Below are 24,902 nucleotides of genomic sequence, written 5' to 3'. Positions count from 1 at the left end.
TGAAATGTCCTCGTCGACTAATCAATGTTTCAATTCATTTATTGCATATTTAGATATTTCCATCAGGTCTTCAGCATGTATGAGACTGGTATCATGCAATCATCTATTAGGTTCAGTTCAATATGCACAATAGGTCATTTTCCATATCACCTTCCCCTGTCTAAATATACACGTCCATTGATTTAGTATCTTTCACTCAACTTTGCTTGTGGTGTCGCAGACCATAATACACTCACAGCACTTTGAATGTGATTCAGGTTGGCCTCGGCAGTTCATGCATTGCTCTGAAGCAAACTATTTTCTCAATGACAAGGCCAATGCTACACACTGTGATGCATTCCAACAGCATTCCCCCTTTGATTCACAGAATGTCCTTTTTTTTTCAGCAATCTGTAGCAGACAACTTGGGTCACAGCCTTTCCGGGGGGGGGGGGGGGGGGGGCATCCAGGATGTCCCACACTTTAGTCCCATTCTCATTCTCACACCCTGCTCAAACAGCAGCTGTGGCAGTCGTGAGCTTGAGCGCGTCGGACAGATTGCGCTGTCGTACTCTAGAGTTGCTTATGATTTCCAAATGGGAGTCTGGCACCCACCCACGGTGCCGATCACTCAGCCTGGTCCCCTCAACCCAATCTGTGAAAAACAAAGATTTGAATGTTTATTAAGAAGCGCGTCACGCAGGGGAACGATGCAACGAGTGGTGCGATGATCTTACGGTCGCTGCTTTGTTGGTGGACAAGAATGACGTCAGCTTTATCTAAGGACAGCTCATCGGGCTGCTGACCAACAAAAGCTCTGATACACTGCATCTGTGGGAAATCTGCACAGAGAAGAAAAAAAGAGGTCAAACCTACCGTGATACACACACATCAGTGCCGATTGTTTAAGTTTGCCTTAAATTTAAACTTTCATTTGACAAGACAATCAAAGCAGAAACTGCATTTTTTTATTGTGTTATTAACCGTTTAAAAAGATGCTTTTATATATATTTTGACACTTTTGTACTCTTTAATTTACATCATATATAGGCAGCTGTTGTTGGTGCTGGGGAAGCAATCATTATTATCACTAATACAAAATATATAATCCCAGTTTTGTTTGGGGTTTTTTGTATCGTTTTTATTGTTACTACTTGCTTTGTCAAGAATCTGTGAATTGCCACTCTGATGCCATCTAGTGGTTGTTTTTATCAGCATATAAATTGAATTTAAATTCTTAAATTAAATTCTATTTAATGCACATATTTTGTGTTTGTTTATCAGGGGTGGGGAAAAAATCGATTCACATAGGATTCTAATCATCCACGATTCTGAATCGATGAAACTTCAAAAATCGATTTTAAAAAAAATAAATAAATAATAAAGTTTTTATTTTGAAAAACCACACAAAACACCAGTTTGAGTTATTTGTGTACAGTTTATTTTTGTAACTTCTGGGAGAAAAAGGCAGCTAGCCTAAGCTTTTTATATGCAAGTCATTTTTTTGTACAGTAAGTAAGTTTTTATTTGTTTTGAATGAATAAATGTTAACTTTTGTCTTAAGTTTTGTGTGATCACAAAACTTGTGAACTCACAGTGAACTCACAGTGAATTTCTCTGTGAGATGAATAAAGTATCTATCTATCTATCTTTCTTATACAAACTCTATTGTTTTGATGCCATAATTTGCCTTAACACACTATGCATTGTATCAATTTTTGAATCGAGAATCGATTTTGAATCGAATCGTGACCTTAAGAATCGGAATCAAATCGAATCGCGAGCCACCCAAAGATTCACATCCCTATTGTTTATAGATGCGTGTGAAGTGGATGTCAGAACCACTCAAAAATTGTAGTTTAACACCACTAAAGATAGACGAACAGGAGAGCTGTCACTCTCACACGCAACCAAAATCCTACCTACATGATCTTAAAAATTAAATTCTCTTGACTGACATAAAATTGTTAATATACTGAAGTATTTTTGCTGATTCTCTATCTTCTGATTGACACTTATTTATAGATTTATAGATGTCTTTGTAAGAAAAAAATCATGCATGTGTTCTCTGTTCTTGGATTTGCTAACGACTAAAGAGTTAATGTGCGGATTGACATTGTGCCAATGCGTCACTGCCATTGCGACAACGTTCTTCAATGTTCAACGTTTCACACGTTACTTTGCAAGAGAGAACAATTACACAATGAGAGCAGTGCAGCACCAAGACGAGAGACGGCGAGAACACGCCAGTGTTTTAGAGGAAGCAGACCTGAAATCAGCTGTAATGACATCACCCTAACGTAAATTTAGAAACATCACAATAGCATTTTCTTTCAAATCAATATATCGAATGTGTGCTAAATTAATGTGTTGGATATGGGACTCTGCAACTTTCATTTACGAAACAAAACTTAGTCTTTGTATCCCATTGTATCACATGACATAGGGCGCAACTATGCCATGTGATACCATGGGATAATTTAATGCAGCATTACACAAAAATCCATGGAGGTCATTTTTTTCTTCATGTCCAGTAAGACAAAGAAAAGTTATTCTTGAAGCTTTTTTTTCAAGAAATGTTCAATCAACACTGAACTCTCATGAGAACTCAACCACACGTGTGGAGTGGATGTGATGGGCAGTGTAAATAAAGATAAGTGTTATTTATATGTTATTTTATTCTGGTGAAATATTGCTTTACACTGTAAAAAATAATACTCAAAATTTCAAGGCAACTTGATGCAATACATTTTTGAGTTTCCAGCCCAACAAAAGATTGCACTTTTTTTTTAAAAAGTTCCATCAACTAATATAATTTTGTTAGACAAACTTGTAATTAAGAGTTGTGTCAACTCAAAATTCAACATTTTATTGTTTAATGCATTTTTTTACATTATCTGAACAAGATTGGTTAGCCAAACTGTTTGAAAAGAGAATTTTGAGTTGGGCTGTAAACTCAAAAATTGATTGCAGCAAGTTGCCTTGAAATTTTGAGTTTTCTCAACTTTTTTTTCTCGTTTTACAGTGTATAGTGCTTACACATTTTTAAAACTACCAACTGATTGTTGTCATTTTTCTTGAATCAAACAGGGGATTTTGGAACATCCGGAAAACCCCACATTTCCGACTTGTAATTACGACACAGTACATCTGATGTTTTTTTCCCACTGCAAACTCATGTTTCCTGTATGATGTGACCTTAATGTGGCCTTTTGACATCCCCTGTTTCACACTTCCTGTCTGTGATTTTATGTTAGTTTTTAATACCAAGACAAGTTTACCTTGAGCTGCAGAAAAATCGATCTCAGGATGTGGCCTAGAAATAGCAGATATCCAACGTAGCTTATCGCTCCTGAAAGGTAATAAAGAAAAGACAAGACTGGTTTATCTACTGGATTCTTCTCCGTCTTTGTCACCACAAACAAACATTTTCTGCACTTATTTCACGTCTCTCACTCACAGTGTGTCAGTTCTCAGCAGCAGGGGTTTGTGTGACGGGATGTGCAGCCGAAACAGGTTCTTCTGCAAAGAGTGAAGTTTGACACGGCAGTTTTCTGCACGCAGGTCTGACACAGGAGAGTGGTCGATCACGGTGAATCTCCCCCCTCTGGAAAACAGCAGACAAACAAAAAAAAAAACAGAGATTAGATAGTGACGCAAAAAAAAATCTGTGATAAGATGGAGAGGTAATATTCACGTGGGTGATGGAGTTTTCTAACATTACAAATGGTCACGTTTGCAGAGGTGGAAAGTAATAAAATACATTTACTCAAATTACTGTATTGAATACTTTTTTGTGCATTTTGTATTTTTTAAGTACAATTTAAAATCAGGATTTTGTATTTTACTTGAGTACATATTGACTCAAGTATTGTACTTAGTTACTTTATAAATCCTATCCGTTACAGAGTAAAAAATAAAAATACAATGAAGACCTACAGGGGGAAACAAACACACAGTTTGTGAACAGGCAAGGCAAGCAACTGCTTGGGGCCCCGAGCCGATAAGGGCCCCCGACACTCGCCGCTTCACAGTCCCCCTTAAACAACAGTGGGCGATTTGCAATGACATCTCAGTAGGAAACCTCTATACATTATATTTTGTTCAAACATTTATAATGTTAGTTATTTGCAGTGTAATGTATATAAAAAAATTTTTTTACTAAGTTTATATATGTTTTTTTTCCAGTTATTTACAGTAGTTTATTGTTCTATATATTTATATTGTTTTATAATGTGGGTTTTTTACTAAGTTTATTTAGTTTTTTAACAGCTTTTTACAGTATGTTATTGTTCTTAACGTTTATATTCTCACTTACTTTTTCCATGTCATTATTATCATTATTATTATTATTATTATTATTATTTATAACATAATGGTGATGAACACTGGTCGGAAGGCCCCCCTGGGAATTTTTGCCTAGGGCCCCTACAGACTTTAGAATCGCCTCTGGGGGGAAAATATACACCAGAACCAGACGAATGATGATGTGATTAGCACCAGCACCGGCGCGTGAACATGGAGGGCGTGCGCCAAAAGTGATGTAATATCCTGTGTCGCGCCGGGCGCGTGAGCTCCAAAATAGTTTTGGATTTCTGAGCCCTTGTCATATTTCTACTACCCTCACACCCCACGCAAAGTAACTTTTACTTTAAGTACATTTCAAATTAACTACTTTTTACTTGAGTAATATTTCATCAAAGTATTGGTACTTTTACTTGAGCACAATATTTTAGTGCTTTTTCCACCTCTGCACGTTTGTTGACTCACTCTTTTTGTAGTGAAAGAAGCAAGTAGTCGTTGAACAGGTGCATGTAAATATTCCTCTCTGTGTCTTTGAGGGAGAAATCCATCAGCTCAGTGACGGCTCCTTCTCGCACCAGCCTCCGAGACTGACTGATCAGTGGAAGAGTCTGTGACACACACACACACACAATGATCATCATCATAATGTGACTCCATTTACTTTCTCTGTTTGCAAATACTGTAACTGGTAAATATCACTTACCCTGCACTCAAAGTCCACTTTAGCGCTCAGACAGACCAGGGACTCGATGCTTTTCATCTGAGAGATGCTATCGTTACTCTCTTGAATCAGCTGAAAGGCGAGATAAAAGAAAGAAAAAAACGCATTTGTCAAAAAATTACATATATACAGAATATACACATATTACAGAAACACTATTACAGATGTTGTCATCCTGCTGTTGAATCCTAACGTACCTTCTCCAGAAGCTTCAAAGCTTTGATGGCTTGCGTCGCCTCCGCAGTACCTGGAGTAGTTCTCTTCACAATGTTCTGGACACGGAGGGTCACAGAGGTCAAGTCAGGGTTAGATAAAAAGGACTGTTCATTACCTATTAAAGGTGCATTGTGTAATAAATCATAAAATCCTCCTAATATGTCACAGAGACTCAGGAATAATGTTCATATAACAAACTGAACTCACCAACAACAACAGTACAGACAAAATATTTGCATTAAAAAAAAAACATTTTGCAGACTGCAAATCATGTTTATGTTTTGAAATCATGTTTTTGCATGTGGCGCCACCTACCGCCGTCTACCAATCATTGCAGTCAGTGGAGTCTCAGCTGCTGAGCAACCATGGGTTGCCAGTTACGTCAAAAAACGAAAACTTAAAGACCTCGGTATTTTGAATTTGAATGTAGTAACTGTTTTTGGCCACATTCTTACATATGGCACCTTTAAATAAAAATGTTTCCAACATCATACAGTTGAACACCAGGGAGGATTTCACTGTAAATGTTACTGGCACAAGTTTAAAGGTGCAGTGTGCAAAATTTAGCTACCTTCGGTGAAGTTGCATCTAAATATGCCTCAGCTCACCTATGTAGCCTTCAGTTAGCATCAAAAATGTTTAGTATGCATAATTGTAATTATTATTATTATTATAATTATTTTGTTTTTCTTTCATTTCTCCCAAATGATAATGATTTCACCTACATTTTAAACTGGATCTTTGCACTTTTCATTATTAAAAACACACACACACACACACACCTGGACCAGCAGCTTAATTCTTGTGATCCTCTGGAAAGGAAGGACAAGGAAGGAGCGAAGAGGAAGTCTCTGACAAACAGGACTCCGCTCTAATTTCTCCACAATCCGTCTGAACCCCTGATTCTCATTCCTGACAAAAAAAAAAAGAAAGAAGACATTTATTTAAAAAAAAGAATGCAAAGCCAGACACACAAAAAAAAAAAAGGCGAATGCAAACAAACAATAGGTGAAATTTGACAAGTATTATTTTCACAGAGGATATTGTCCTATTGTGGTTATTATGGGATCTATTACCAAGCCTCCAGCACATTTGATCTTCCGAGAGGAGAACAAAGACAAAAGGGTGGTGGGTTGTCTTACATGAGTCTCTGGTAGGTGGCATCCTGATAGGACTGATTGGTGAGGTAGGGCACATAGACCATTTTGAAGCGCTGGCAGTGTCGCGCGATGATGTCACACACGGTGAAGTGCACAATATTTAATTCCATGCGCTCCTCCAGCTTTGACAAAAAACTGAAAAACACAAACGTGAAGAAACATTTAAAGCCGATCCATTTCCCTGAGACAGTACAAATCTGATAAACGGTCAACATCTCAGACCTGTGACTGATGGCGCGGACGTCAGCCAGCCGGGAAAACAGCCAGTTTCTATCTTGAGTGGTCAACAGCGCCCCCAGCTGTTTGGACTTGACAAAGTGTTCGACGACAATGTCCAAACTCCTGCAGTAGGAAGCTTCTGAGGTCAGCACTTCAAATCTCACCTAATAGGAAACAAAACAAAGGGAAGAAATAGACAGAAAAACTGATTAAATCATGTCTTTTTTTCTCTGACAGAGTAACAGCGTTCAGTTTCACGCTTCCAAGTAAATAACTTGAGTCAGAGAGACGTGATTACACAATCACTTTTTCTGGCAAGTGACACTTAAAAAATCAATCAATGAACTGGGTTATTCTGGTATGTGGCAATACTCTTTTTTTTTTTAACACGATTCTAGTAGTTCAAGGTGTGAAGCAATGACAGTGAGACACTGATTCATCCATGTCGTTTCCCAAAAATCCCCCCTATATGAAACATACACAGATGCTGCCGATAAGAAACGACGCCCAAAGCAGCTTTTTTGATAAACAATCGCACCGGATGTTAATGAATGCAACTCTCACTTTACAGTATCATTTACACGAAAAACACAAAAGTAACAGGAAAGACAATCGTATCCTCCTAAACTGCATCGACTGCAGGAATGTTGTACCAGGAAAGTTCCTGTGAATCGCAAGTAAAACCTTTAGGCTGGGAAATTCCATAATGACCTCACCTTTTCCTGTAAATTAAAAGCACACATCATTCCGGGTGCTTTCGATAACAATTTATAATCTGACAAATGCATAATATCTATTTAAAGGTGCATTATGTTATAAGGAATAATGTTCATATAACACACTGAACTCACCAACAACAACAGTACAAAATATTTGCATTAAAAAAAAATATTTTGCAGACTGCAAATCAACCTAAAAGACCTCGGTATTTTGAATTTGAATGTAGTAACTGTTTTTGGCCACATTCTTACATATGGCACCTTTAAATAAAAATGTTTCCAACATCATACAGTTGAACACCAGGGAGGATTCTCCTTAAAACTTTACAGTGTACGTCAACAAAGAAATTTCACTGTAAATGTTACTTGCACAAGTTTAAAGGTGCAGTGTGTAAAATTTAGTTATTGGTGAAGTTGCATCTAAATATGCCTCAGCTCACCTATGTAGCCTTCAGTTAGCATCAAAAATGTTTAGTGTGCATAATTAGGGTTCGAGCACGACTGTGCAAGAACCCTCTTGAAACTGAAGGAATTCTTCTTCTTATTATTATTATTATTATTATTTTTCCGCCAAATGAGTCGCATTTTTGAGGCCTTTCCCCATGCCCCAAAACTCACAGATTTGTGCGACCGCGTCAATCCTGGTGAAAATGTACGTATTTAAAAGGTTCAGTGAAAAGCGTGGAAAATTGGAAGTGGGAGGGGCCGATAAGCGTGGCACCCCCTGTCCAAATTCAGCCTGAACACCACAACTATCGTACATGCAAGAAAATTGGTACACAATGTGTAGAAAGTCAGGACGAAGAAAAAAATTACATTATGACCATGATCCAAACGCAACAGGAAGGCTGCCATCTTGGACTGAACAGCCATTTTTGGGCGTTTTTGGCAAAAATCTATTTGTAATTATTATTATTATTATGTTTTTCTTTCATTTCTGCCTAATGACAAGGATTTCACCTACATTTTAAACTGGATCTTTGAAATAAATTCTGGAGATTGCGAGGGAAAAATCATTCTAAGTCATGGGAGTGAGTGTTGCAGTGAGATTGTGTGATACCTCCTGCAGTCGCCTCTGGTCCTCCGTGAGCTCCTCCAGTTGACCGCTGTTCCTGACCCCGGGCAGGTCCCGCCACAGGGTGGCGCTCTGCGTGAGCGAGACGGACAGACGCGGAGAGGAAGGCCTGCCGTCGCTCCTGGGAGGCTCGGGGAGAGGCAAGCTTTTGACACTGGTGATGGAGCCCGCGTGGGACAGCGAGTGAGGGTGTGGGACGGGGGGTAAAGGAGGCAGAGGCCTGCGGGCGGGAGGAGGTGATGGAGCAGGAGAAGGGACATTGTCCTCGGACAGAGGCAGGACATCGGAGCGAGCCTGACGCAGGATCTCAAAGTTCTGCGCCGCCTCGCTGTACTGCTGGTAGAGCTGTGCAGCGTCTGGGAGAAAAGATGGAGGAGGGAGGGAGAGAAGGTTGGAAAATACAGGAAGCAAATAAGAAGAGAGACACGGACAGACAAGAAGAGTTGTTTGCCCTTAGACATTCCTTTTGCACGTACTTGTCGGAATGCAAAGTAACAGCAGCAGCTGTTTTCCCCTGAAGTAAAGAGATATGAATACTTGCAGGAACCTGTCTGTGACTTGCACAGACACTATTCCCCAACATACGCAATATCACAGACGCAGGCTCAGAAAACTGCTGCCATTTTAGGATCGTTTTAAAGTGAATTTATGCGTGTGTGTGTGTGTGTGTGCTGTGAGCAAACTGTTTACCTCACAAACACGTTTTTCCCCCCATTGTTGCACAAAGTTAAACAGTGAACGGGTTTTTTTGATAAACAGTCAGTGAGGCTGTAAGCAACAGGAGGTGAATCACGCACATGCAGAGGAAACGCTCAACAGCGTCATGATTTTTCAGAGAAGATATGATGTGATGACGCGTCACCGCCGCCCACACAGCACCTTCCTAATAAACACTTCTTCAGATTAATTCTGAATCAAAACCGTTTCACAGTGAACCAAACGTGTGGGAGTTATGATTTGCTTGATTTGTTTGTTACACTCACAAAACAAGAGATACTCACTGAAAAACTTTGAATTCCTTTTCCGTCTGTTTATCGTGTCCAACACGTTCCTACGTCGCCAAGAGACAAGCACAACAACAACAACAACAACAACAACGAGAGTTAAAATCATCAAGTCTGTGTCAAAACACTCATTTGAATGTGAAACATCTGCACAAACACAGGATTATACCGAGCACATGAGGATTTCTGTGACCTTGGTCACATCACGGAATTACGTCTGTGTAACTCAAGAGCTCGACTCTGGCAGTTTTTAAATCACCAGGGAACTGAATCAACATGAAAGACATGAACGGCTTCTGAAAACAGCCAAGATCCAAGTCAAGTCAAATGTTTCCCCCCTGATGCTATGTACAATTTATGAAAGTAGAAGTAGAAGGAAAAGCAATACTTTTAATTAGCACGGCTCATGCACCTCATCCAAGGTTCAATTCAAGCACTTTTTCAAACACTTTCAATGTCAATCGTTATGCTTTTCCACCAGCGCACACAGCTGCGGTAAATGACATATTTACAACACAAACACAGACGATCAAATCAAAAAGCGATGGCACTGGTTCGTTACGCTACAGACGACTATGTTGACTCTTTATCCGTGCGCTTAAAACGTTTAAAATTAAAAGAGAGAAGCTGTGTGATGATGATGATGATGATCGACTCACCTGAGCTCCACTTCTCCCCAGCTTTTGCTTCGGTCGTCCTCGTCATCTGAAAACATACAGTAGTATTCTTTTGTGGAAACGCTGTAAAACAACATTCTTCTCATGCCGCGGCGACACACACTCTCACACAAATGTTCTCTGAGCCACAGAGAGCGAAAGTTAAAAAAAAAAATACAAAAATTAAATAAATAAATAAATAAATAGGAGTTAGTGAATCAGGTGACCCTAATAGAAAAAGTCAACAGAAGAGATTAGTGTGTTTCTAAAACGTGTGCTTCTCGTGTTCTGTCTCAAAGTCGGCTCCACCTAAGCCCTTTAACTCATCCTCTCCCCACCTCCACTTATCTCCACCCACACACGACCTGCAGCCAAAACGCTGTGACGCAGATTCCAGCGTCAAGCTTCGATTTAACGCGCAGCCGACATCTCAGAGCAGAAGTCTGACGGTGATTTCTGCTTCTGTGGTCGATGACTGTAAAACAATGGAAGACTGAGGTGGTTAATCTGCGGTATTGATCTGGGGAAACTGGTTAAATGGACGCACAAAGACCGAGAAGCAAAGGTTTAAGCAATCGTTTGAATCCTGAATCTTCCGTCTTTACCTGTTGTAGAGAATATTCTGGTTCTGCGATCCCTTCCAGCACCGTCATCTTCTTCCTCTTCCTCTAAAAGCTGTGCATTCCTTCTCTCCGTGGTCTTACGGATTCCCCTCCTCCGCATTCGAGCCGTGGGACCCAAATCTCGGAAACTGCAGGTGCTCTTCAAAGTTCCTCCCGTTTGCTTTTCTGCTGCCTCCCCTCCCTCTCTGCTGTCCACTTCAATTTCCTCTCCTACTCTCACGTCTCCCACCTCTCCTGCAGCCTCCCCCTCCTCAGACGCCCCTTCCTGCTCTTCCTCTTCGCTGTCATCATCCTCCTCCTCCTGACTGTAACCCTCTGTGGAGGGGGCCAGGAGGTCAGACTCTGTTTCATAATTAAGGATGGGGCAGCTGCTGGGCTTGTACAGCGTACCGCTCACAGATAAAAACATCTTAATTTCTTCCTCGCTCGCTTCTTCTATTTCAGCGTCTGACACTGTGGCCTCCTCCTCCTCCTCCTCCCCTCCCTCCTGACTGACATGCACCTCTATCTGTGCCTTCTCTAGCTTGCGAGGCTCCGTCTCTTTGTCCAGAGCGAGATCCTCGTTCGCCTCGGAATCTAACAGTGTGTCAGCACGAGTGTGTGTGGTTGTGTCATCACCATGCATAGCTACGAACCGGTCAGCATGCATGTCAGCTTGGCTCTGTGCCGTACCTCTCAATCCGTCCAGTTCCAGCAGTGGCTCTGCTTCCTCCAGCTCTGGCTCAGAGACCTCCTCGTGCCACTTGTCCTCCGTCGTCACCATCTCGGGCTGGTGGACCGTTTGCTCTTCTCCTCCTCCTTCCTTTGCGTTCGTCTCGTCCTCGAGCGACTCCTCCGACTGTCCCAGGATCTCACGGACCACGTTTTTGGCCCACTTGAGGTGCGGGGCTTGGGAATGTCGCTTGGGCTCCTCGGACATGCTCCACGCGCCGCTCAGTCGGATCCGAATGGCCTCCACCTCCTCCGGACTCATTGCCCCGGTTTTAATCCCGTCCAAGATGGGTTGAAGTTTCTCAAAATCGGCCTGAGAAAAGACATTTGAGTCAGGATTACCTGGCACTACAGAAAGACCTATTGTGTCTTTGTTTTTCTCTCTCCACTGTACGAGGAGTCTTTCAGTTTGTGCGTCTTTGCTGATAAATGGCCCTATTTCGTCATAGGGGTTCTCCACTTTGCTCTCTGTTTCCTTTGTGTCTCGAGGCTCTGAAGACGATCTGTATCTCATGTCCTCTTCAGTTGTTCCGCTTGTGACGAGTGTCTCCTCCTCGGGCCTGTCGGGCTGCGTGTCCTGGGTGTTGACGACGCATTCGTCATTTCCTCTCACGGTTGCAGGACGCTGGTCGTCCTGAGGATGCTGCGCAATGTCATTGCTGTAGGTGTGACACGTTTGTGAGTGTGACTCATTTCGTTCACCTCCTCCTCCCATCTGATCGACTCGTGACAGTGACTTATCGCCACCTTTTGACCGGGGCAGAGTTTGCCCAATCACACAGAAGACATACTTTGGCTTCTTCTCCCTCCCCTGTTCCTCCTCCACTGTGCATCCTCCCACCCTCTCCTTGTCTCCACCACGGCCCTTGGAGCCAACAGGTGAGGAGCCACCTTCCCAGAATTCCTTACAGTCCTCAAACTCCTCCTCCCTGTCGTCTTCCTCGTCTCCGCCGCTGGACACAGTGACAAAACCGTCCTCCACTGACAGCATGCTGTCCCTCTCTAGCTTCCTCACTGTTTCACTTCCTCCTCCTCCTCCTCCTCCTCCTCCTCCTCTCTCAGAACAGGCCAAATCATCGGTCCCACCCTCTTCCTCCCGGCCACTCTCCTCTGTGTTATCAGTGTTCTCTCCCTCTGTATCCCTCTGCCAGCTTCTCTCCATCCCACTGCTGCTGTCAGACAGATAGTCTGCTCGTCCCTTATCAGTTTCTCTGCAGACGTCGTCTCCGTCTACACTTAGACCCTCCGTCTCCCTGTCCCTGTACTCATTCCTCCCTGCATGTCTTTCTCTGTAACCGCTGTAGTCCGAGTACCTCTCGTCTGGTTCCTCTTTGACTTGTTGCACCTCTCTTCCCTTCTCGGCCTGTGACACCACACTCCCCTCTTCTTCTCTCTTCCTCTCTTTCTGCCTCGTGGGTCTCTCTTCACTATTTTTACCCCTCTGTGGCTCTAACCACATCCTCCTCTGCTCTGGTGCACCGCCTGTCGTTTGTCCCCCGTCTCTGTCTTGTCTTTCGTTTCTCGTCTGCTCCCTCTGTCCTCTCTCGGCAGCTCTGCGTGGACGTCTGGACTCGTCCACGTCTCTCCCCGGTTCCCTCCCTTCGTGGCCGTCTCTTCCCCTTCTGTATCTCGTCTCACTGTCCATGTCGCTGCTCCACTCGCCGCTGCTCTGGGATCGCGGCGGCGCCCTGGGAGCCGCCTTGCTCGGGGATCTACTGCTTCTGTCTTTTGGATCATCCCTCCTTTCCTTGTCCCTCTGCTCGTACTCTCTGTATCTGTCCTCGTCTCTCCTCTCATTTGTCCACCCTCTGTCCCTGGACCTCACTTGATCTTTTTCTCTCCTCCTGGATCTGTCCTCTTCTCTGTCCCTGTCTTTCTCAACTCCCCTCCTCTTGGATGCGTCTCCTTCTCTGTCTCTGTCTCTGTCTCTGTCTCTGTCTCTGTCTCTGTCTCTGTCTCTGTCTCTGTCTCTGTCCCTCCGTCTGTCCCCTTCTCTTGATCTCTGCCTATTTCCGTCTCTATCCGTCGCTCTCCTGCCCGTATTGTCTCCCTCACTCCTGCTGTGTTGATATATCAACTCCTCTCTCGCTCCGTCCTTCACCTTTACCCTCCTCAGCTCTCTCTCGTCGCTGTCTCCTTCGCTCCTGGCGTCCCTCCTTCCCTCTCTCCTCTCCTTCCTGTTTGAGTCAATGTCTCTGTCTCTTTGCGTCTCCCTCTCTCCCACGTTAGGTCTTGGATTATCTCTTCCTCTTTCTCTTCTGTCCCATGAATCGCCTGCTTCTCTCCCACCATCAGATTCCTGATATCTGTCCCTCTTCCTCAGTTCCTCGTCCTCTACAGGCCTCCCCACACCTCTTTTCCCCTCTTCCTTTGCCCTGCCTCTGATGCCATCTCTTTCTCTCTCTCCGTACCTCTCCCTCTGCCACGTCCTCTCTCTTTCCCTCTCATCTATCTCCATTCTCCTCGGCCTGTCTCTCTGCCGGCTCTCTCTTATCTCTTCGTCAATCTCAGTGTTGGACATCATCCTTCTGTCACGTTCTTTGCTGCTTTGTCTCATTTTGGGAAACGTGTCGCCTTTCTTCATCCCCCTTTCCATTTCTCTCTGCACGCCCCGGTCTACGTTTGACATCGTCCGTCCGTTTCCACTTCTGTCGTCTTCTTGCCTCCTCTCTCTCTCCCTCCGGTCTCTTTCCCCGTCTCTCATCCTGGATGCAGGGACTCTTTCGCGGTGTCTCTCGCGTGGCTCGGTATCTCTGTATCTCGCTTTGTCTCGGCTTTTCCCCGCGTCCGTTTCCCTCCTCCTGTCTTCGTCTCGGCTGCCGTCTCTGTCTCGCTCCGACTGCGCCGTCATCGCCGGCCTGGGACTTGGATCCCGGGAGATTTTTCCACCTGGCTGAAGCTTGCGGTCGGACATGTTTATGTTAGATGAAGTGTCAAAGAGGGTGCAGCTGGGCCTTTTGGTCCCCATCATAGCAGAATGTGGAGAAAACTGGAAAAGACAATAACAAACTGTCAGTTTGGAAATGAAATCGGCCGAGTAATTTGCAAGGAACGAATCGCCGATTTACACGTAGAATGAAATAAAGAGCGATCGGAGCGATCAACAAACTAACACATTACATTTCACAGAGCTGAAAACTACGTGATACTGTTGCTGCAACCTTTGTAAAGTTTTAAATTTATGCAACAAGCCAGAGATTTCACTCCGTTGTTTTGATATTAATTTCGGGACCGTACCTATGTTCCCCGGGTCCTATGTTCCCCGCTTTGTATGCAACCGGGGAACATAGGACCCTTTCTCTAACCCTAACCCTACCCTTTTTCAAAAAAAAGTTCCCCTGTCACATACAAAGTGGGGAACATAGGACCTTTTTTGGAAAAACGGGGAACATAGGACCCGGGGAACATAGGTACGACCCCTTAATTCCCATCCATCATCTACCGCTTTATCCTCCACCAGAGGGTCGCGGGGGGTGCTCTCTCTATCTCAGCAGACATTGGGCGATAGGCGGGGTACACCCTGGACATTTCGCCAGTCCATCACAGGGCCACGTATAGAGACAATCAACCATTCTCTCTCACACAACTACGGTCAATTTAGAGTGACCAATTCACCTAATCTCCAAATCGCCGTTTGTTTTTGGACTGTGGGAGGAAGAACCCGGAGAAAAGCCACGCACACACGGGGAGAACATGCAGAAAAGGCCCTTGTTCCGAAAACAGGGCTCAAACCCAGGGACGCGGGTCTTCTTGCTGCAAAGGCAAGAGCGCTAACCCGCTGCACCAACAGTGGGATATATTAATTTGTCAAGCATATTAAACGGCTACAGCTAATTCCAAGCTAACAGCCATGTGTCAGGTCAGGCCTGCGTCTAACAGTGCAGAGACTGTACAGAAAAAGGCTGCAGAAAAAGATGACACCCTCTTTTTACACTTTTCCTAAGAATGCAACACAGACCTGCAAAAGCACAGCACACCAGAGAGAAGCCTTTGAGAAAAGCAGGGGCCTGTGACACACAGGTATGGCATGTAACATGTAAACTACAAGTAAGCACCATCTCAAGCAGCAGTGATCTACAGGAGAATTACTTACTGAAAAAACACTGAAGACATTTACCTGAATGTGGCGTCCTGGGGAGATCCAGTCTCCCCCCCCCCCCTACTCCTTCAGTCCAGCTCAGCTCAAAAGCATTTGGATTGCAAAACACTTGAAGAATTCACGGCAAGCATTCACATTATCTGGACGTCGCGACAAACGGCTTAAACCAGAAAATGTCCTCTCTTTCTTTTTCCTGTTAATTTAACTCCTGAGAAAAAGCTTAATGTTTACGCCTGAGCTCTTCTTGCTCTTCCCTCTCTTGCTGGCTCCGTCTCTCTCCACCTCCCTTACTACAAATTCCCAAACAAGTCTCAACAGATTGACACTTTCCTTTCCCCTCCTCCTCCTCCTCGCTCTGTCTCCTCAGTCACTCCTGCTGAACCTGAAGATCTCTCATAAATCAAGCTCAAGTCCTGCTGAAACCACAGCTCGAGAGTTTTTCCTACCCCTCTACGGGCCAACAGTGCTGCTCGTGTGGACCCCCCCCCTCCCTCCACTGACAATAAAAAGTGAACGACTCTCTTGCTTTCTTCAGCCACTTGTCTTCTCTGACGAAACACAGGAAGTACACTTCCTTGGTCTGTCGCACCGGGAGCAGCGATTGGCTGATATTGGAGCAGTCGGGTGTGTCTGAGGCAGCTCACACAGCCAGGTAAGGCAAGGGCTTCAGGGGAGGGAGTGGGGGAGGGGAGGAAAGAGGAAGAGAAGTGAGATCACACACTGAAGGAGGGAGAGCTCACCGAGGCCGAATGCAAACTTCAACACGTCCCCTGAGGAGCAGCAGAGACGACAGAGTGACTGAAAAGACAGACTTAAAACAACCAAAAACACTGACAATAATAAAAGAAGATGAAGCATTCACAGTGGAGAAAGAAGACGGCAGAGACATTAAGGCCTGGACTGAGACGAGAGTCGCTCTCCATCTCATTAACATCGCCCGAATAAAGACAAAGAGACAAAACTGTGACTTCTTTACTGTCTTTTGTTTTTGTCGCAGGCCGTTAGTTTTCTTTCTCCACCTTTGCTTTTCCCGCACATCTGATTAATTCTGACGAGGGGCCTTTAGAACACGCATTATAAAACTTTACAACTTCACGGCCAGTTCATCGCACACAGAGCGATATCCAGTTTAATAAAAAAAACAATTCCACTTTAACGAAGCTTAAAAACACATTATCTCTGACGAGGAAGTGTCTGCGAGCAGTAAAACTCTCACAGTAAATGACGGCTTTTGAAAGGTTCAGGTCAACGTTCCAAGAAAGAATTGATTTGATGTTTGGTCGCGAGCCAGACACAGATACTAAGCAGCCGTGATTGTGTATTTCTGTTGTGTTTAGCACTGGTTTTATATGAGTTTTGCGTCTAAATCAGGGGTCTGCAACCTGCGGCTCTAGAGCCTCGTGTGGCTCTTCAGTTACTCTGCAGTGGCTCTTTGTAGCTTTGTAGAAAAAAAAAACTTTTCATGTTTTTCCACACATTTTTTAATCAAGTTAAAGGCATAAATAAAAGTGTTTTGATATTTTTTGTCTGTCACGTCCAATTAAAAAACCTGTACATGCAGAAGTTCTGTCCTATCTTTAGATCCACGTACGTCAGGCAGGTTTTTCTCAGACATAAACTACACAAAATCGTTTTATTTCATGTAAAAGTCGTTTTTCTACTCTTTAGAGGTTGTGATATGTGATATTATCTTCATTTTAAGGAACAAATTGTTTTTTTCCGGCTCCAGATTCATTTCATTTGGGTGCAGAGGGGACAAAAATGGCTCTTTTCATTCTAAACCTCTGGTCTAAATATAACACAACAAACAGGTAACTGAGGACTTTGGACTTTAATCTCGTCATTTAAACTGTTCGTATGCAAATGACTTTACGATCAGAAGAGCGGGGCGTTGACGCAATCATTCTGATTAAATTCTTAAAAGGTCAAAGGTCGTCATGATGTAGTGTGTGACGGGTGGGACACAACAGTCTGCACGAGAACTACTGTTACACCAGAGAACTTTTACCCTTAGTTTAGTTTAGTTTATTTAGAACATGTGAATAATAACAACAAAAGACAAAAAAAAACAAAAAATAAATAAAAATAAACATACAAAATACATTTAAACATGTCCGAAAAGGATCAATAAGAAGAATAACTTAAATAATACTATCCCTTCTCCTTTTTTAAATTTTATCACATATTATTTTGGCTATTTGATGCATACACATTTTTTAAATTATTATTATCATTATTATTATTATTATTATTATTTCTATATTACCAAGCTGTGATTATGGAGTACCTTCTTCCTCTTTATACTTTATGAAAATCCATTTTTTTATACCTTTTTTTTTTACTTTTACCCTGAAAGTCATCAGGCTTTTTATCTTTGTAAATATTTGTAACTTCAAATCATTTCATTTCTGCCTGAGAGAAAATTCCCACATCATTTATTTAGCGACACATTTGAAGAACAAGACGACAGCACATTCACTCTGTGACGAGTGACAAAACTAAAACGAGGGGAGAGTAAACACGACGTCCTCGTAATAACTGCAGACATTACGGTGATTAGTGTGTTTTATTTGTGTTAAAGTGTGTTACAGAGGGCGTTTTCATCAACTAAATGGTCATTTTGGAGGCTGCTGTTTAGGTTGGCTTGATTTAAGTCTCCTCCTCAACCTTAAATGTCACCGATGTGTGTTGTAATTCAGCCAAAAAACTTCTTCCTGTTGCGCTCCTTGTTAAGATAATATTCTAAGTGTAAAGATTTATCTTCATGGTTTTCATTTGGATTCTCCAGACTGGGGGTCTGCTCGAGTAAAACCGACGAGGAAGGAAGTACAGACAAAAAAAAAGACAGACCGGAGGATCGTCTTGGACGCAGCAGACGGACTCAGGTGAAACATTGACGAGAGGTCAGGTGGATGAACCCGAGGGAAACAGGTTCCTCTGAATAACTGACAGGCAGACGTGAGGGAAAATGGTTGACTGTGTATTCAGAAGAAAGCTAGAAAAAACATCAACACCCACAATGCACTAGGCCAAGGCTATTCAACTTAAGGCCCGGGGGGCCAGATCAGGCCCTTCAAGCAATTTGGACCGGCCCACGGCCCATTAACCCATAAATGATAAATGTATTATTAAAAAGCCAATAAACCCTTACATTCGTCTATTTAATACACTTTGTGATACTTTGCGTCCCTTTTTGGCAAATACTAGTACAGCTGTAATTGTAGGCAGCCTATGTATGTACCTGTAGTGGTACCTGTGTCTCGTTGGTAGGGTAACTTTTATTTTTTACACTATGAGCCAACTGTAGCAGTTATACCTGAATATTATTGGTACTGTTACTTATATTTCTGCAAAAATAGCCTATTGTGGCCATTGCACCTTAAAGGGATAGTTCGGAATTTTGGTCATAAAACCTATTTTCCAACTCAGCCGGTGTGATGGAGACGTCTGGAGACGTTTTCAAGAAATTTCATTCAGTTCTTCTATTTTGCCGAGTTCGCTGATGCTATGGCTAGCGCAAGTCAATGGTACAAGTTAGCATGGCATTAGAAACACTCATAGCGACTCCACAGTGCACCCGAGGCAAATCGATTGTAACGGCAGACTATCAATGTACATATCTGTGTTGATAGAATAATATTTGAAACAAAACTAACGTCGCATCGCATGGAATTTTGAGGGACTACTTTCTCAGCACTATACTTCCGGCAGCGGAATCAGTCCGCCGCTGCCGGAAGTATGACACACTGCTGCTGCTGCTGCTGAGACATAAATCCTTCAAATTGCAAGGTTGGTTTTATTTCAAACATTCTATCAACACAGATATGTACATCGATAGTCTGCCGTTACAATTGATTTGCCTCTGGTGCACTGTGGAGTCGGTATGAGTGTTTCTAATGCCATGCTAACTTGTACCATTGACTTGCGCTAGCCATAGCATCAGCGAACTCGGCAACTAGAAGAACTGAATGAAATATCTTGAAAACGTCTCCAGACGTCTCCATCACACCAGCTGAGTTGGAAAAATAGGTCTTATGTACAAAATTCCAAACTATCACTTTAATGTTGTTTATATTGTTACCACTAATTTGTTAAGAGCCTTATCCAAATGTTTGGTGGTACTGTAACTGTGATCTTTTTGCACTATACCGCAAATTGTATTGTACCAGAATGTTGGTGGTTTTATTACTTACCTTTTTAGCACAAAACTAGCAGCTATTTCAATAAATAAGTGCTAACATTTTCTATCTATTTGTATCCGTTTACTGAACAGGGGGTTGACCGGCCCCAAATTTGAGTTGAATAGCCCTGCACTAGGCTACGTGCCCTATTTGGATAGACTTTTTCAATTCCAAATAAAGCCAGTTTGAGCAAGAAAAGCGTCTGCGGCTTTGTCTGCTCGTTATAACAACACGTCTGAATGTGACCCGTTCGCTCAGTTCACTCCAAAAACAATGAGCACAGACAGACGGGGCTGAATATGAAGCTCTGCAAACATGGAACGCAGCATCATCCGTGTGTGTCAGTGAGTGTGTGCAGCACAGAGGGAAATGAAACAGTGTTCAACTTCACAGCTTGACACAGCATTTAAGTGTCTCTCTCTCTCTACGTTGTCATTATCCGGCCACATGAGGGCACTGTTTCACTGGAGGTGAAGAGAACTTGAGGACAAAGTCCTATGAACAAATAATGTGGATTAGAGTTAAGAGGTTTATGAATGGATTAAAGAGACCACGTTTTAAAACTGTTTCGTAACTTCACGTGGAAACTATATATTTAGATTTTTATACTTAAAACATTGACATTATTATGGTCTACAATAATGAACCAGAGGTGTATCTGTGACTGCAGCTGTGCAGTACGTCACCTCCTTATTTGACGTCCACTGTGTTACAGTATGGTGAAGTGCGTTAGTGTGCAGATGTTTTTAGATGCACCCGTCACAGGCGACGAAAGTCAATTCTAATATTATTTTCACAAACAAGTTCATCCCGGTGTAACTTTTTAAAATGATAACGGAGGCAAAGTTGTATGAATTTTTATGAATGTCCTATATTTTTCAGTCCCTGCCTCCTTCTGCCGCCTTATCACCTTGTTTTTTGACAGCTCTGGAGGCTCAACGAATCAGTTTGTGGCCTGAAGAGACCGGATACCTCCGGCATGATGTCAGTCTGCCATGCCGATTTATCCAGGGAGCAGAAAATGCCATTATTAATCGAATTCAGTGGAATCTTCTGCAAGCAGGAAAAAAAAAAAAAAAGAATTCCCATCCTGTTTGTCATGAATATTCTCCTCAGAAGGAGATGCAGAACAGACTTTCATAATTAAAGATGGAGAAATTAGAGATGCAGGGTCGCAGCTGTGCACCATTGTAACTTTGCACAGGTTTGGTCTGAATGGACGACCTTGTCTGCGGCACTTTACTGCACATTCGAACAAGAAGTGCACTTTAAAACAAGAAGGATCCTAAAGAGCCTGTTGTCTATTACATCTAAGTGATGAAGAGGCTGCCTCTGTTTTTCTTCTACACCTGTAACCTGGAGATTTAAATGCTGCTCTACCTTGTATGTCCCTCTCTTTGGCCACTTAAACTACCATAAACATTTATCTACATTCACTGCACCTCATAAACGTGTCCGTATTTATAGGGGTTATATCGACACCGTGAGCTTAAATTAGTGTCACGTAGCATCAGCGCCCGGTCGTGACTGTGATTCTTCTGCCAGAACAGGCAGATGCAGATGCAGATATTAGGAAGGACGAGTGCTGCAGGAGTGACTTAGCGCCGCTGATACAGACCATGTCAGCTGGTGACGCTTCACGCCACGCTCTCACATTTCAGTTGTCTGCCGTCTGGTGTTTGCACTTTCATTACAAACACGTAAACACACCTCACAAGTCATCATTTCTTTTTTTTACAAAAACAAATTTAGAGAAATGCCCAAAATTCAACACTGATGTGTTTATTTGAACATTAATTATCTGTATAAAGGTCTTGAAATTGATTTTAAAGCAAATACGAGTCACGTCCTGCTGCTGCTGCTGGTGTCATGTCCGCTCCATAGACCATATATAATAAATAGAAGTAGTCTGACAGATTTGCTCCTGAAGCCGAAATGGAAATGAAAATATATTTAATAGCCACCGGGGGCCACTGTGTCATTTGTAGAATTCTGAACTCTGTTTAAATGGATGTCAAAAGCAAAACGAGCCTCCACTACTCACTTGATTTATAACATCAGTAAACATTTTCCTGAGCAGTTTATGATCTCAGTCATGAGTTTCAAGTCTTCCTCAACAGCACATGACGTTACATTTGTAAAGTGTGTTTCCATTTAGAGGAAAACGGATGTGAACGGACCAGTCCATACAGACGCTAAACAACGTCAACTGCACTACACGACATTTAAAGAACATAACAGAAGGGAATATGGTTGCATGACACCAGCCAAATAAAGTCACCTAGCAAACTATTGTATAAATCATAAAACCTATACAAAAAGTGAACGTTGTCTTCCAGTTTCCTGGCTGAAGACAACCTGGAAGTAAGAATATATTGACTATAGCCACCAGGGGGCTACTTAGCTGTTTGTAAAAAGAACTCTGTTTAAATGGAAGTCTACAGAAACATCGACTGGACTGGATTTATTGTTTGTTTGTTTGTAATCTTTGAAACAGTCCAGTTTGAGAGAAAAAACAAACACTTTTCTATGACTGACCTGATTATAAAAGCGTTTCTTCATTTCTGTTTTCTGTACACAGTGATAAAGACCTGCACTGTAACTCCCAGAGCAGAGTTTATGTGTTTATCGATTGTATTCACAGTCACCTCCTGTATCGAGCCACGTAAATACGCATTTAGCACAGAGAAAAACAGAAGCACAATTGCATAAAATAAAATATAAATGGACGTAATCTACAGGAGCCTTGTTCTCACATATGTCTCAATTACTCGCTTCAGATCTTCTTCAATAGAACGTGATGTCAATTCTGTGCAATATGTTCCAATTTAAAAGGGAAAATAAAGGATAAAGTACGGCACATATGAGCGCACACAGCCGCTTCTTGCTATATTCGGACTATGTGAATGCATAGGCCCCCCCCCCAAGCCACCAGGGGGCCCCAAGCTGCATGTTCAGCCTCATACGAGGAAAATTAAAATGATCTGTGGCTGTCTCGTGTGTTTTATTAAATCCTTTCTATGGTTAAAGAAAATAAACTCAACTAAATAAGCTGCAATGATAAGCTGTGGCTGGTGTTTTTATTTATAGTTTTGGGTTGTGAGAATGTTTGTTGCTGAGAGAACTTCCGTTGTGTTCTTGCTTTAGTTAAGTAAACATTTCAACAAACAGAGGATTGCTGTTTTCCTTGTATTATCATTTTTTATCAGTTTAACTTGCTTGAGTGGCTCAACTTAAGATGTTTCATTTTAAGAGCATCATGACTGTAGCCTGTGTCATAGATTGTGGCATCTTTGTGAATCATCTAATGCATTGGTTCTCAAAGTGCGGCCCGCGAGCCAATGGCGGCCCGCAGAAACATTTCTGGTGGCCCCGCAATGAATTACAGTTGATAGTTTTAATCCAGGAGCTACTAAGCTTGTTAAATGTTTATTGGACATTACTGGATACAGACCAATATGTGTAAACTGTAGAACTACAATCTGTTCATTAAAATGATTAAAAATGGGATTTCTTTCTGTTTTTTTCCCCCTTTTTTTTTGGCGGCCCTTAGTCCAATGTTGGGTTCCTAAATTGGCCCTCAGGTATCAAAACTGTGAGAACCCCTGATCTAAAGGGTAAGGAATCTCTCCATCGCAGAGGAACTAGTGGGTCCCAAACAGCATCTTACAAAGGTAGAAACTGCTCTGAGTGGACACAACTGCGAGTGACAGCTAGTATCATCCAGTCGGAGCCTGGTTGCAGGTGACGTTTGTAAAAAATGTTTTTAAAAATCCACATGACCGCGGCCAAATCACGAAAACTGCGGCTTCAAAACGGGGGTTCAGATTATATTGGGTCACGACTGTTTGGCACTTGGTTTTTCATATACTGTAACATGAGCTCACATACCTTACGTTCGTTAGATTAAGGATGACGTCCATCAAACGCTAACTTTAATAACATTATTAGTATATCTGTATCTTCTTGAAAAACACGACACATGTCACCGTGTGACTGTTTGTATATTTTTTTATTCCAAAAGAAGTTTGTGTGTCTATAGGTTTGAACAACTGGGCATTTTCTCTGAAGAACATCATTGCACCTCCATCCCAGCACCTCCCCCGTCACCCACAAGCACACTATAGAACCTCTTGCTCCTCGGTAGGAATAATAACAACAATTTAATCATAATATTCATTGTCAGTTTGAATAATCCATTTAGCACTAGTATAGAAATATGAAAAAATATCAAAGAAAAGAACTTAAAAGTAAAGGAAAAGGACGGTTGTTTTTTTTGTTTGTTTTTTTTGAGTGACCGTTCAGACTACCCCATCTGATTTGTTTTGTGACCCTCCCTTCCCTTTGCTGACCACACCGGGGTCAGGGTTCGTGTCCTCCTCTTAACCTCTTCACATTAATGCAGCTGACTAACGCTTTCAGCTGATGGTTTAAAGCCGTCGATAGCCACTTAATGGCTGTGTGGTGCTGCTGTGCCCGAGGGGACGTCTGTGAATTTGTACATGGAACACGACGACAAAGAAGCAAAGAGATTCTCAAGGCAAAACAACATCCCGTCGTCTTTGTCTTCACGTGACAAAGGGAACGAGAAATGAAGACGTCGATGAGCGTGTTTCTGTGTGCGTCTGCTTCAATGACGCGTCGTCTTGTCTGCATTCTAGACACACACACACACACACACACACACACAGACGGAGGTAAACAGAACAAGACACATCAAATCCATAACCTGCTCCTGCTGACAGACATCATTCAGTGAAACGGCGTAACGTGTTGCAAAGGTAACAAACGTTATCAGTCGTTATTTGGAACGCCGCGGAGTCGCTTGACTGGAAAATACGTCATTTTTAAAAAACAGCGACGCAATTGTGGCCGAGACGACAGCGCCTGCATTTTTAATGGGTTTATAAAGCATGGGTTTTTGGTGGCTTTGCATGTTACCTTACACACACACACACACACACACACACACACACTTGTTGGTGCTACTGCTGAATACAGACGAGTGGGGGAAAACAGCGGGGGATGACTTTGTTGTTGCTGCACTGATGTAAGCTAGTATTCAAAATGAAGGAGATTGTGGCATAAATGGGCAAACTGGGTATTTAAGATGATGACTGTGTTTATGCAGGAGGAGGAAAGGGAAGAGCCTTTGGTGCTGTAAACATCACTGGCAATAAAAAAAGCAAATGTTGCAGATGTGAGGATCTTCTGCTACTTTCGCACAAATAAAG

The 24,902-nt window shown here is 42.6% G+C and overlaps 1 protein-coding gene across 1 annotated transcript; it reads right to left on the bottom strand.

The window, feature by feature from the left end:
- Nucleotides 1–49: 49 nt before the first annotated feature.
- Nucleotides 50–14,356, bottom strand: arhgef5 (Rho guanine nucleotide exchange factor (GEF) 5; the record flags this gene model as incomplete). The annotated part of the gene is made up of 14 exons (XM_083894681.1): nucleotides 50–634; nucleotides 717–821; nucleotides 3,261–3,331; nucleotides 3,440–3,586; nucleotides 4,750–4,892; nucleotides 4,988–5,077; nucleotides 5,203–5,277; nucleotides 6,004–6,133; nucleotides 6,364–6,516; nucleotides 6,604–6,764; nucleotides 8,380–8,750; nucleotides 9,396–9,445; nucleotides 10,058–10,103; nucleotides 10,660–14,356. The coding sequence occupies 14 exons, from the start codon at nucleotides 14,354–14,356 to the stop codon at nucleotides 492–494; spliced, it is 5,382 nt and encodes a 1,793-aa protein (XP_083750807.1). The 3' UTR covers nucleotides 50–491.
- Nucleotides 14,357–24,902: the final 10,546 nt, after the last annotated feature.

The sequence above is a fragment of the Microchirus variegatus genome, assembly GCF_963457635.1.
Source record: "Microchirus variegatus genome assembly, chromosome: 1".
Taxonomy (NCBI): domain Eukaryota; kingdom Metazoa; phylum Chordata; class Actinopteri; order Pleuronectiformes; family Soleidae; genus Microchirus; species Microchirus variegatus.
The sequence above is the reverse complement of the archived record's forward strand: the minus strand, read 5'-3'. Positions and strand labels throughout refer to the sequence as shown.